The 14,006-nt window shown below is 34.4% G+C and overlaps 1 protein-coding gene across 1 annotated transcript in view; it reads left to right on the top strand.

Annotated features, from left to right (window-relative positions):
• LOC107754936 (vasoactive intestinal polypeptide receptor-like) overlaps positions 1-14,006 on the top strand; it is a 37,885-nt gene that overhangs the window by 5,725 nt on the left and 18,154 nt on the right. Inside the window, exons 4-5 of the mRNA XM_016571579.1 lie at positions 7,264-7,364; positions 9,704-9,801. Coding sequence (XP_016427065.1) covers positions 7,264-7,364; positions 9,704-9,801 — 199 coding nt within the window. The remainder of the gene's footprint in view (positions 1-7,263; positions 7,365-9,703; positions 9,802-14,006) is intronic.

The raw sequence follows: 14,006 nt of genomic DNA, 5'->3' as shown, positions 1-14,006 counted from the left end.
AGATTATAAAACACTGCATTCTGTCAGCAATGTAACGCGGCAGTAACGTATAGAGACCTCGGCTTGTAACTATACTCTAATTACTATTTTGAAAATTATAATGCGTTAAATTACTCCGTTACTAAAAAAGTAATCAAATTACAGTAACGCGTTACTAAGTAATGCATTACTGCCCAACACTGGTGATGAAAGAGGGCTGAAAAAGAGCGCACATCTGCTTTGAGGAGTTCTGGATTTCAAGCAGTTATTTCTGAACACACTGAACACTTTAGGAATGAAGAATAATAACGACACGAGCCCATAGACTGTTGCACGAGCGAGCAGGATGTGCAGGGTACGAGCCAGAATGACCAGCTGTAATAATGTAAGATTTTGTCATTTTTCTTTGAAATGGCCTTTGTTCATTTTTTTTCAACTGCTCATTCATGCTAGTTATATGGAACTGTGGATTATTCTGGTCATAGTGGTTCCTAGCTAGCAGTCTGAATAAAAGATGCAGCCCCTTCGTTTAGCACAGGGGTTTAAAATCGCTGCCGTGTAAGAGAGTTTTCATGCCAGTGACATTTCTAGGCTGAAAGAACATTGGAGAAATGAGTTTGAAAGTGTTGTGAAGATGAAGAGCCGGTGCTGATGACTCAAAAAAAAATCTGTGTTGTTAGCAACCAAGAGACAGATAACAGTGTTACTTCTCTGGGAAGTGGACACTTTTAATGAGGTCACTTTATTTTTTGCTAATTTTTCAAATGTCTTTTATTTATAGATTTTGTCCTTTTCCCAGATCTAGACTTTTAATCGTAAAATCTAAAAAATCTATCATAAAAGTACTTTTTTAAAACTTAAGTGATTCAAACAAAAAAGTTAAATCAGAGAACATTTCAATATCATTTTTGCATTATCTTTTTCTTTAAGTGTAGTTTATATATATAAAAGTTTATATATATAAGTATTTTTTATCACCTGTTGTTCTCTCATAAGAATAAACAAGTACAGTCATAGTCTGCTTCTGTATGTGTAAGGTGTATTATATACTGAAGTATTCATGGAGGTGCTAAACCTCAGCATTTAATTAAAGTGTAGGCTTTAGTCTTACTCTTGTTATGTCATTCAGTTCTTTCAGTAGTGCTTAATGAATGAATGTTTGATTAATGAGGCACAGTATTTCACTGTTGTTGGTTTTTTTTTTTTTAGTGCCTGGGGATTGTATATATTACAAAGCATTAGTTCATTCAATCATCTAGCAAAGCTGCTTGTTTCATATGCAGCCGAGTGTGAAGGTGGCCACATTTGAGAGCTGAATATAAATGTAATCATACTCATTGATCTTTCACTGAAAGTGGATCAGTCATGCATTCCATTGCTTATATGACTCCCCACAGCCAAATACTGAAGCCCCTCTGGTGGTTCCTCATCATTTGATGAGCAAGTGTTTTTTTTAGCAACAGAGCTCAGTTAAATGAAAAAGAACAGAGTTACCATTTGAGCCCTGTTTTGGCTCTGCTGTTCTGAGCAGTGTCTGAATTCTCACCGCACTGGCTGTAGTACAAGGATAATATAGCTGCATTCTGATTGACTGGATTCCTAAATGCTGTGTTCACTGCTCCCTACACACTGAGGAGGGGATATCTGTCGACTGATAAAATCTGTTTATTTGGAATGGCCAGAAAAGGCATCAAACTTGAGTCAGATCAAGTCTTATGTTATACATAATATACTCAATAAATAACTATTAAATATATATTGTAATTTTATTACTAGCATATTGGCTTTATTAGTACCTATAAAGTACATATTAATGCCTTATTTTGCATGACCATATTTTAGAACCCAAGCCCATACCTAATTTTAACAACCTTGCAAACTATTAATAAGCAGCAAATAAGGAGTTTATTGAGGCAAACTAAAGTGTGACCAATGTAATTTACATAAGGTTATATTAGGTAACACTTTATTTTACAGTGTCTTTGTTACATATGTTGCATGTACTATAGTAATAGCAGTAAATTATGCTTAAATACAAGCAACTAAACCAAAGTCTAACCCTAATTATATAGTAAGTTCATAGTTACAGTCATTATTATTACTCAGTACATATTTTGAAATTATTTGTATAACTACACTGTAACAAGGGCACCTTAAAATTCAGTGCAACTTTATAGTATAATGAATTTTTCAGAATTAAGCAAATTAGATAAATATGTGATGTTTGCAGTGATTAATATTAAAATAAATATAATCAGGTATATTTACAGTATTGAATGTGAGGTGATGTCAATGCAAGGTCAATGCAACATTGAAACTTTTTTTTATCACATTTATTATATCCAGATTTCGTGTTCTATTCAGGTGGACTGCAGTGACCGCTGACTTAATCTCCACTTCCTGTGAGGTGATATATTATTTCCTATGCCATTTGCAGTGTCTTTTTTGAAATGAAGCTTCTCTATGATTGGAAAGCTTAATATAGTCGAACATCCTGTATAGTTCATTTCAAATGGCACTATCGCAAATGAAACATACTGTACCAGTGCTGATGGTGAAATACCACTCAGGAGCAATTTCTTTTATTTAAGTTCCACACATTTCTGATGGATTTTCAGTTAAAGCATATATAAGCACAGTAATGCTCTCTCTTGAATGGGAAAGGACAGATTATGCTTTTCAGAATGATAAAAGTCTGTCCGTAGTTCAATACCAAGCAAGGATTAATGTGGCATTCTGGATTTGCTTCATGGGATCTCTGTGGCTTATGACAAAGCCGGAGGTCCACTGGAATAATGTGTGAGGATGGATATATTGCATGTGGGTGTTTGCACACGTTGATAAATGTGAGAGGGTTGGCGTCGACCTTACATGACAAACAAAGCTTACACTAACAGCCAAGAGTAAACATCCCCTTCAATAAATTTACACAAGCTTTCAGGTGCTGGTTTTTGTTGAAGTAACATGTTTGTATAAATGCAGTGTATTAAATTTAGCTGATTTTAATCCATGTCTTTCTGATAATCACAACAATATGCATATCAAATAAAGCAGGGGGTAGCATCAGGTGTTAGATGGATTAGTATAGCGAGTGAAAAAGAATCATGCTTGATAAGCATGTTGTACCTTTCATTATTAATGTTATAATTTATTCAAATCAAGGCTAAAATATTGTTTTTCATGTGGGTAATAATTATGATTCAGATGTTGTGTGCTGTTGGATTATGGGAAAGAGATTTTCCATCAGGCACCTAGAAGTCGAAAGTCAACTGGATTTCAAGAAGGTGACCGTTTTCAAATTGTTTTAGATGGGATCATTTATCATTTTATTATTATGTTGGGATTATCTGATCAGCTCTTCACACTCTTGCAAAGGAAAATTTAATCCTGTTTTTTTTATTTTTTTGTCTTGTCTCTTCTGATAATGTTCTGTCAGCTTGTCTTGTGATTTTTTTGCATTTTGCTTGCAAGATTGTAAAAGAGAAAGATAATTTATTTAACGCATGCAATTTATGATTGTTTTATTTTTTTCAGAATTTTTTTCATATGTCACACCGTGTGCATAATTATTAAGCACGCTGATATTCTTCTGATGATAATTTTTTTCCAAGCACATTTTACCAATTCCAAACCACATCAATCTTAATAATCACTACTGATTTTGTATTTAATCAATTATAAGTGATATATAATTGTCCATGAAGGCTGGAAGTGAAAAACTCCTTATATTCAGGTGTGCAGAATTATTAGGCATGTTTTCTTTTACTGATAAAATGAGCCAAAAAAGAGGTTTAACAAAAGAGGTTTATTTAAAAATGATTAAATCCTCATGAGAAATATTCAAAACTTATGCAATACAGAAATTGCAAAGTTAAGACATGACCATTGGACAGCAAAATGCTCACTGGGACAGCGGGGTCAGAAAAAACAGGTGGAGACGAAAAGACACGTTAACTGCAAAAGATTTAAGAATTAATGTGAAGAATTAGATGTAAAACCAGGAAATCAAGAAACATTTAGTCTCCAGAACTGCAACCTTCTTGGAGTCTCCAGAATTACAAGGTGTCAGGTTCTCAGAGATTTTGCTTGGGTAAAAAAATCCTAAAAAATTACCCTTACTTAATAAGAATAACATGCTGAAGTATTGTGAAATACATTAAGACAATTTTTTTATAGGCTTTATGGATATATATATATATATATATATACAGTATATACATATACATATATATATATATATACATTTACATTTTCTCTGAGTTCCACTTCACTCCACTTAATCTTCAGTTTATATCCTGTGTCTTACAATAGCTTCACTTTTACTGATCCATAATTTGTCAGGCTGCTGTTTTATTCCTTTTTATTGTCGACTAAGTGAACCGTATAATTGTCAGTAACAGAAACAGAAATTGATGTTAATCACAAGTAAATGTTAAAACTTCTTAATCATTTCATTAATCATTGCATTAGCTGATTAACCTGTTGATTAATTTAATGTTTGTGCTTTCCGTCAATTCATTTATTTTGGTCTGTTTTCTTAATGAGCCATTCAGCCAGTTAACTTGCAGACACAGAAACCTTCACGTACAGTACCAGAGAAGTGCTGCTTTTGTAGCCTTGACATACTGCAGCTGTGTTTAGTACTTACCATTATTGACTTTTTATGGTGCATCTTCCGAATGATGAATGAGCAGATCAATACCCATTAAATGAACAATAAAACTCTCAACAGCTTATTAAAGCGACACAATATAATAATGACAAAAATGTTGTCTTTGGGTAATTATAGGGGAGATAATACACTATTTTCTTAATTTCTTGTGTCTAGAGTTAAAGGTTTAAGAAACAGAGTCCATGTTTTCCTATTAGAAATCAGTCAACCCCCGCCCCCCCCTCAATTTTGACAGGCACTGAATATAGAAAAGGGGAAAAGATAAGCAAAATGTTGTTTTATTTTTTTATAATAATGGTACAGATTAGGGTTGGAAAGGGGTGGAAAATATCTGGTAAATTTCTGTAAACTTTCCAAAAATCCCTGGAATATACCAAAACATTTCTGGAATATTTCTGAAATTTACTGGAAATTTTCCACCTTTTTGCAACCCTAGTACAGATTCATGTTGTTTACTTGATTCTTCTCAGGATGAGTTGGAGGCCAAAACTAGACAAAACAATGGCCAGTTAATTTTTAACAAGTAGATATTAAAGCAGACCTTATTGTCATTTCCCTTTTTTTGCCACCTTCAAATTTAGTCCAAAGTGTGAGTTGCTACGTGCATTAAGATATTAGTGGGGGAAAAAAATAATTAAAAAATTCTTGTAATTGGACAAAAATCCTTCCAACTTTTGGAAAATGGTTTGTACTGTATCTGCGAATATGATTAATTCAGAAGCAGACATCATTGTTATATAGGTGGAGGTCACTTCCTGTCGGGGCAGGCACAGGTAGTCTTTGTGCATAGATTTGACGCATTTAAGTTATTTCTGCTGGCATTTGTTCCTTTGGAAAGTAATTTTTTTGTTTTTTAACAGAGTGTTTCCATTTGAAGACGTTATTGTATAGCTCTATTCAGTGTTCATTTATGAAACAGCTTCTTTCAGCGTTCACATAACAAGCACACTGAAGAGAAACCACACGCGGGAACTCCTTCATAGTCTTTTTAATTCAAGCCTGAGTGAAATTGATTGGTTTGTTTTGGATCAATACGTGGCATTGTAACATGGGACCCGCTTTGAATGCACTGAGGAGGAACTAAGTGTCCTTCCTCCTGAAGTATACATCATATTTTTCAAATTCTGTGGACCGTAAGACAATGCTGTCTCTAAATGAATCATCATCGAGGGATACCTACACCTAGTCCTAGTCTCCCTTGTTCTTATACAAAAGTTTTTGGGATGAGTCAGATTGTGGTATAATCTATTCTTTCAGAATTAATTGGACACTACTATTTTTTTGGTCTCAATTATATTTTCAGTAGTGTAACAGTAGCTGGTTTCAAAGTACTTTACTTGCTTATCTAGTAACAAGCTAATCTTTTCCATTTAGTGCAAATGCATAAGTCAGATTCATTCTAATGAATCAGTTCATATAAAACGGGTTTCTCTCTCGTGCTGTATATGGAATTGTAAAGTCTGATTCATTCTAGTGAATCGATTCATCATAAACAGTTCTCTCTCACATGTAGAACTGGAAAGTCAGATTCATTTTAATGAATCAGTTTATCTTAAATGGTTCTCTCTCTCTCTCTCATACTGTGTAGTTGGAAGGTCTGATTCAGTTTAGTGAATTGGTTCAACTTAAATTGTTCTCTCGTATAAAACATTGAAAAATGTCATACTCTTATAAATTGGTTGCGTTGAATGAACACATAAAAATTTTTTTTTTTAAATGTATTTACTAATTTAAATACTTTTTACTGTTTTTGATTTGGTTACATAAATTAGGATGTTTTGTTATATTTAGTAAAACATTACCATTTGATAGGGTAAAGCTAATTTATTTATTTATTAAATTACAAAATTAAAAATTAAATTACAAAAAATATATGATTTTTTTATTTTTAAAAACAATGCTTAAAATAAACCTTCAATGTAGTTAATTAATTTTGTTCATAACTTAGTGTACTACCTTTTCAACCAGTATTTTGACTGTATTTTAGCTAACTCACTTAAGTACGCTAAGTACACTTCAAAAAATATATATTTTTTTAATTTTTAGAGTTTGGTTTACAAGAAGAATTTCAGTTTTTCTGCTTCAAACTTTCATTTTTAATTCAATGTGTGAATTGACGTTTCTTCGTAACTGTAAAATTTACTACCAATTTGTGATTGAAAATTGTTTCTACACTACTTTCACATAGCTTCCTCAACACTGGGTAAATCGTATGACCCAAGAAATGTTGTTTTTCTCCTCCAAGCATCTCAATAATTCATTGTTCATATTTGTATACAGCACAGATCAAAACAATGTGCTCGGTAAGCCACAGTGCTCAGTTGGGTCTCTTTGCGCATTGATTGGATGCAGAGTTTTGCATTCAGTGTGACATTGTGCATTGAGAAGGGCCAAGAAACACCTCAGTGAGAGGGTTGACGTGGCCTGTGTTTCTCTACTTTAGTTCAAAAAAGCCGTTTGACTTTAATTGTGTGGACACACTCCAGGATGCCAGCTCTCGGGGCTCATGGCGTTTCTGTTAAAGTCGAGAGCGCAATAAACAGATGCAGCTTCTAAATAGAGTAGCCAGTGTGTGTATCTTGAGGTTAATGACCTTTAAATTTCTCACACAGGTAACCTCTCAAAGACCTGTACTGCTGATGGCTGGACCGAGATGGACCCGATGGAAATCGCAATACATTGTGGCTATAATCTGAATGGCACTGTTGACGATGTAAGTACAAAGTACACTATAAAATGAGCATACCTGTAATTTTAATGGTAAAATACTGTAAAATCCTACTGTAAAAAAAAAAAAACTTGTTAGTTAACAATTAACAGATTTTTAAAGAGTTTTACATTAGTTTTTATACTGTTAAATTTACAGTTTTTGAAAGTGAAAAAGAACAAGCCATCTTATAATTTACATTGAAAAACTGTGAATTGACATTCCCAGAATCCTTTATGTGACCATTCACGTATGTCACAACTGTTTCTTCTTACTTTTTTGATCAGTTATGTACATTAGGGTTTTATGTTATGTCTTATGTTGTTGAATTCATGTTTATTTCGTTATTTTAGTGTCACATTATGTTTTTTTTATATTTGTGTCTATGACACCAAGTGCCTTCTATGGATTAGTTTTTGACTCAGATTGTGAAAAATCTACTTGTGATTCTACATATAGTTTTCTCATTACCACCTGTGTTTTTAATAGTTGTCAGTGTATTATAAAGGAAATTAGCAGATTTTAGTACTTCAATATGTTAATAATTCCTTACATTTATATAGCACTTTTCTGGGTACTCAAAGCGCTTTACATAGAAGGGGGGAATCTCCTCGACCACCACCAGTTGGTATATTATATCAGTTAACAAAATGTAGGTTTTTACAGTGTACACTGAAGAAAATGATACTGAATTTTTTTAAGGTAAGTGGTTGCAAACAATTTATTTTAGCTACATTTAAAAAAAGTATATGTTGAATGTTAGTCAACTAAATTTGTTTATTTAAATGTAGCTAAAATAAATTGATTGCCACCACTTACCTTAAAAAATGTAGTAAATTCAATGAATCGTTTTTTTTTTCAGTGTACTTTACCATCTCTGAAGGTGGTTGAGAGACTTTAGAAAGCACCATACATGCAAAATATCTTAATAAAGTTATGTCAAACTAGTGTTTTCAACTCCACTGGCATTATACAACACCACAATGCTCCGACTCTTCACGTATTGAACTTTTGGCTCGCAGAAAGCGATCGTTCTCATGTCATATTGAGTGTTCCTCACCCAAAAAACCCAAGCTTTAACATTCACCCTTTTTCAGTCAACCTTTTAGCCTGCTTTTCCAGCCAGCCTTTTATTGCCTAGTGCAAACGAACAAGTCCAAACATAATAGTTCCTTTATTTAGCGTTGCACGTCGGTGTCAGCCTTTGGATGCATTTGTAAACATACTAATAATCCATCACTGAAGCAGATATTATATAACATGAAACACCTTGATCTTTTGAGCAGAGTGTAGTTAAGTGAAGAGCAAATGACCTTTGCCCTTTGATGAAAGCTTTCCCAGCATGTGTTCGCATCAACAGGATGGGTAATCAGCACGCACGGTCCTCAGACCCACAGGAAATATGTGGGCATGGGACTTAAAAGGAATTTTATGTTTTTGTTGATGAGTGTCTGATGCTCCTTCTTGCCATGTTCAGGTTTTTATATTTAACTTCGGTCAAAGACTATAGAGGGGGTTATTTGAATACGCTCTATGCAGGTGAGTCTTTTAGCAAAGCTTTGCGTGGGAGAGACAGCACAGTACCCATTCTTACCACAAAAAAGATAGCCTTAAGTAAAGAAACATTCTTTTCAGACATCAGGATCCCATAAGTGGACAAAAAAGGCAGCGCATTGAGTCGTAGTCACATACTGCGGTTGTTTTGTTTTTGAGCTGTAGTGTTTATGAAGGTTGTGAATGCATGTTATTACCCCACTGTCGTCATTCGTACTAAGAGCAGTATGCTGTTAAAAATAATTTAGATTTGCACATAAAGCGCAAAAAATTATATTTCTTGCTTTTAATAGAATGATTTGTTAGAAAGCATGTTTAATGATACCATATACCGAACACGCTGTATAAAAGTTTGAAGTCATTACACTTTTTTAATGTTTTTGAAAGAAGTCATCATTTATTTGACCAAAAGTACAATAAAAACATGATCCTTCAGAAATCATTCTAATATGCTGATTTGCTGCTCAAGAAGCATTTCTAATTAATATCACATTTGAAAACAGTTGTGCTGCTTCATATATTTTTGTGTCAACCATGAATTGTTTTTTTTCAGGGATCTTTGATGAATAGAAAGTTTAAAAGAACAGTATTTATTTAAAATATGTAATCTTTTGTAATATTGTAAATTTATTTTCAATGTAATGTGTCCTTGCTGAATAAAAGTATTAATTTCTTCTTTCAAACAAACAAATCTTGACCTCAAACCAACAGTAGTGTAATTTAAAGATTCAAGAAGAATTAAACTGTTCAGTGCTATTTAGTAAACGTGTATTCTTTCTTTTCTTTTGCAGGATAGTTTCTTTAGGTCGGTGAAGATCGGCTACACCATCGGGCACAGTGTTTCTCTCATCTCTCTCACCACCGCCATTGTCATACTTTGTATATTCAGGTAAGAAATTCTACGTTTGTTGAAACTATTGCTAACATGTACTTGCTATGGTGCAGGGGTGAATTATGTTCTTTTGCAAAAATAGTTTTGCACTTCCAGATGTGTCATGTTTATGCTATCGTACTTGCTTTAACTAGTTTTAAAGCTCTATCCAAGGCAATTATTTCTAAGGAAAACGAGTTCCTTCCTAACTGACAACTCTTTGAAATGAACTGACAGGGCAGTAATTACATTTGCTTTTTTATACAAATCGACTGCATGAACAGGGTCAAAGAACAGGGTACAAATACAAGGTACAAGTCAGTGAGATTTAAATGTAATGTGGAATACATTTGTGGCTATTAAAATGTATGTTTTTAAAATACTAATTAATATTAAGTATGTTAAAATATAAATATTAATAATATTAATACAATATTAATTTAAAATATTTATCAGAATTCATTTGAATGTTTCTAGACACAAAAATGCTTTTGATCCTTAATACGTTTTTTTGCCTTTTTTCACATTTATTTTTTTCTGTCAAATACAGGGCTCAGTGAGTCCTACTAATGTTTCACATTGAAGGATGTCATTTTGATTAAGCTAATGGTTAACAGGCTTTAAACACAGAAAACAGTGCTTCATGCGTGGTTGTAGCCAACCCCAGATTCACCATGGGGCGTCATGGAGTCAGTGAATCACTGAAGCTGTCGAGGATTAAACAGCAAACAACATGCATCCGTTTTGACACTACAGTGATTGATCTAGCTCACCAGAGGCAAAACGGTCTGCTAATGACAGAGATAAGAGCTTTCTTACATGTATATTCCAACACATACATTTCATCTTGGCCAAACAAGACTCCCCACCATCAGAGAATCATTCCAGTGGGCATTAGTGCTAACATGTAAACCCAGTAGTGAACCATAAACACGGTTTTAAACCCTTTAAATAACACCAAGTTAGCATTCAAATGGTGTAGGCAATATCATTTATGTATGAATTAAACACTGCATGCATTTGTGGATCAGGCTATTTATGATGCTCTTCTGGTGGATGATTTATTTTTGTCATGGCACACTGCGGTGACATGCTCATTATAGTAACTGCTATAGAGGTAGCTTACTCATATTTACTCATAATATATGTGACCCTGGACCACAAAACCAGTCTTAAGTCGCTGGGGTATATTTGTAGCAATAGCCAAAAATACATTGTATGCGTCAAAATTATAGATTTTTCTTTTATGCTAAAAATCATTAGGATAGATACGGCTTTTCTCTCTCTTGATGCAGAGAAGGCCTTTGACCGCATCGAATGGCACTATCTATTTGAGGTGCTCACACGCTTTGGCTTTGGCGATACATTTTGTAAATGGGTTAGATTGCTTTGTACTGGGCTCACTGCAGAAGTTTTGACCAATAATGTGGTCTCTAAATCTTTTAGTATCTCTAGGAGTTGCCCACAAGGGAGTCTGCCAAAAATCATTAGGATATTATGTAAAGATCATGTTCCATGAAGATATTGTTAATTTCCTACTGTAAATATATCAAAACTTAATTTTTGATTAGTAATATGCATTGCTAAAGACTTCATTTGGACAACTTTAAAGGCGATTTTCTCAATATTTTGATTTTTTTGCACCCTCAGATTCCAGATTTTCAAATAGTTGTATCTCGGCCAAATATTGTCCTATCCTAAAAAATTGACACTTAAGACTGGTTTTGTGGTCCGAGGTCACATATGGTCCTGCTAATCAATGCAATATTAATAGGGTAAGATGAGGTAAGATGACCCCAGGCCAAAATGATCCCCCCCATCTTAATTTTTTATCTTGACCATAGACGGTACAAATCTCATCACTTTTGGTGGTGCTATTTTTAATTTTGTAGTTTCATCTGAATATGAACATTTGTGAGATTTAGTGAATCGAAACAGTTTTTAAGTCAACTGATCTAATTTAGTGTCTATTAAATATGACAGTGTATTATGTTGAATATCAGAGGTTTTTTGTGTCTGTTTGTTATTAAGGGATTTATGAACACATCAGAGTTTTTAGATTTTTGGAGTAAAAATTATAGTTTTTTTTATTTTGAAGTAAAGAGATCAATTTAGACCCTTGGTGTAAGATGGTCCCCCAGAATTGGCACAGAAGACCCCAAGTGGCATATTGTTACTAGTGTTATTATTTTTAAAGGTCCCATATTGTCAAAACTGAAATTTCCTGGCTTTTTTCATGATAACTGAGGTCTAGGTGCTATGTAACTACCATATAAGTTTCAAAACAGTCAATCCACAGTCAAATGCACACAGCCTGCATAAAGTAGCTGTGATTTTTCACAAACCGTTGTGACTTCCGTAAAAAGGTGACGTCAGAACTACTCAGTCACCGCCTTCAGTCACCACCCCGAGCACTGCCCACAGTCCCACTCTCCTTTTGCCAAACCCCCAGACAACATCGCGTCCATGCCATTGCTGAGCAACAACAACACGGAAACATGTCGAGAAAACGCTGTTCAGTCAGGATCTTAAACTACATCATTGCACAGTAGGGCTGTGACGGTCGCCGTGACAACTGCATCAACCGTAGTGCACGTGACGTCACACACTCTATAACAAGCAAGTGTAATAATAGTAACAGTTGCAAATTGTTTTATTTAGACTATAAGTCTATGCTAATTCACAAATTACCTCAAACGCCATACACAGCGTTTGATCCTTTAGATTGGCAGGTTTGAGCGCAGGAAAAGAATACAGAAACCAAATACTACATTGCCAATCTGGAATCATTTCCATTCATGTCACCCATCCGCATTTGTACAAGTGTCTTCAAGTTCGCGTGATCGAAAACGCTTGGCTGGTCAGGTTTGTATTTACTGTATTCGGTGTTTGAAAAAACAAAACATGAATTACCATTCTGAAACATCCTGTTGTAAGCGTCTCCTGTCGTCGCCGATTCGGGGTCTGAGTTCGGCTCAAAGGCCGGACATATTACCGGTGTTTCTATTTACGACTTAAAATAAAACTCCAGAAAGGTGTCAAATATGTGACCTTTAAATTTAATACTTATTGTACTTAATAAGGGTTATTGTTCAGTATTTCCATGAATTACATAGATTGGTTGAAATCATTCAATTTGCATTCATAGTGTTGCTATTATGTTGGTAATTAAATGTAAATATTCTTATGCCTGTATATAAGTCATAGAATAATTTTACCTTTCTGATGAATCACTTTTACTGGGCTTCTTCTTTGTCTACATTGGTTATTCAATTATTCAACTAAATTGTCAAAATAAAAATGTAAATAGAATAGTTGATTTAGTATTTTACATTAATGACACTAAAATATATAGAAATATTAATAAGAATTATATCAAAAGTCTTGCCTTCTGGGTAACCATACCTGGGTAAAATGGCCTCTTTAAATATTTTTACATTTGTTCTATGACAACTAAATTAGCAAATGTTTCTATTTATTTCCTATAATAACACACTGGATGATGCATCATCATCCTGCACATGTATATCTAAATATGTTACAATTTAAAAGTAAATGCACATTGTTTTCTAAGAGGGCATCTTCCCTTATTTGATTTATTTACCAAACGCATAAGAGGATGACCTATAAAAGTGCAGAAGTTTTGCTGTAAACTTGCACAGCGTCAGTCCTCCCCGGAGCATCCTGGGGTTAAATGCTTTGCTTAAGGGCACAATTGTGATAGTTCACAGCTCTCTCCTTCTGATTACCAACTCTAAGCTCATCCACATCCCACCACAAATGCTGTAATTTCCATCAGTAATAATGTTCATGTGCCACCAGTATGGCAGAGCAGCACTACTCCTCGATAAAGCTGCTCATGTTCAGCTCTTCAGCAATGTAATCAGTCCTAATCCTGTCTATTAACACTATCTGCACTCGAGCTGCAGGCTTAAGCAGTCTTAGCTGAGAGGATATCAGTCTGATGTGGGATTTCAGCCTGACAGGGGCTGAAGACCTGATCACACCTCAGGTTATTATTGCCAGTTTGAACACTTGCTCACACTCCACTGAATGACTCAGGTCACAAGTTGTCTTTGCTTGGTGGAAACAGTCTGTGGTCTAATTAAATTGTGCCTTTACCAAGAAACACTTGGTAAAAATTTAATAGTGTACAAATCTGTCAGCGGTATGTCAAGGTGATCTTGCAGATGGCCACACACTAGAGACGCAACATACTGTAG

This window comes from Sinocyclocheilus rhinocerous, unplaced genomic scaffold, assembly GCF_001515625.1.
Source record: "Sinocyclocheilus rhinocerous isolate Xijiao unplaced genomic scaffold, SAMN03320098_v1.1 scaffold1103, whole genome shotgun sequence".
Classification (NCBI taxonomy): Eukaryota; Metazoa; Chordata; class Actinopteri; order Cypriniformes; family Cyprinidae; genus Sinocyclocheilus; species Sinocyclocheilus rhinocerous.
The sequence above is the reverse complement of the archived record's forward strand: the minus strand, read 5'-3'. Positions and strand labels throughout refer to the sequence as shown.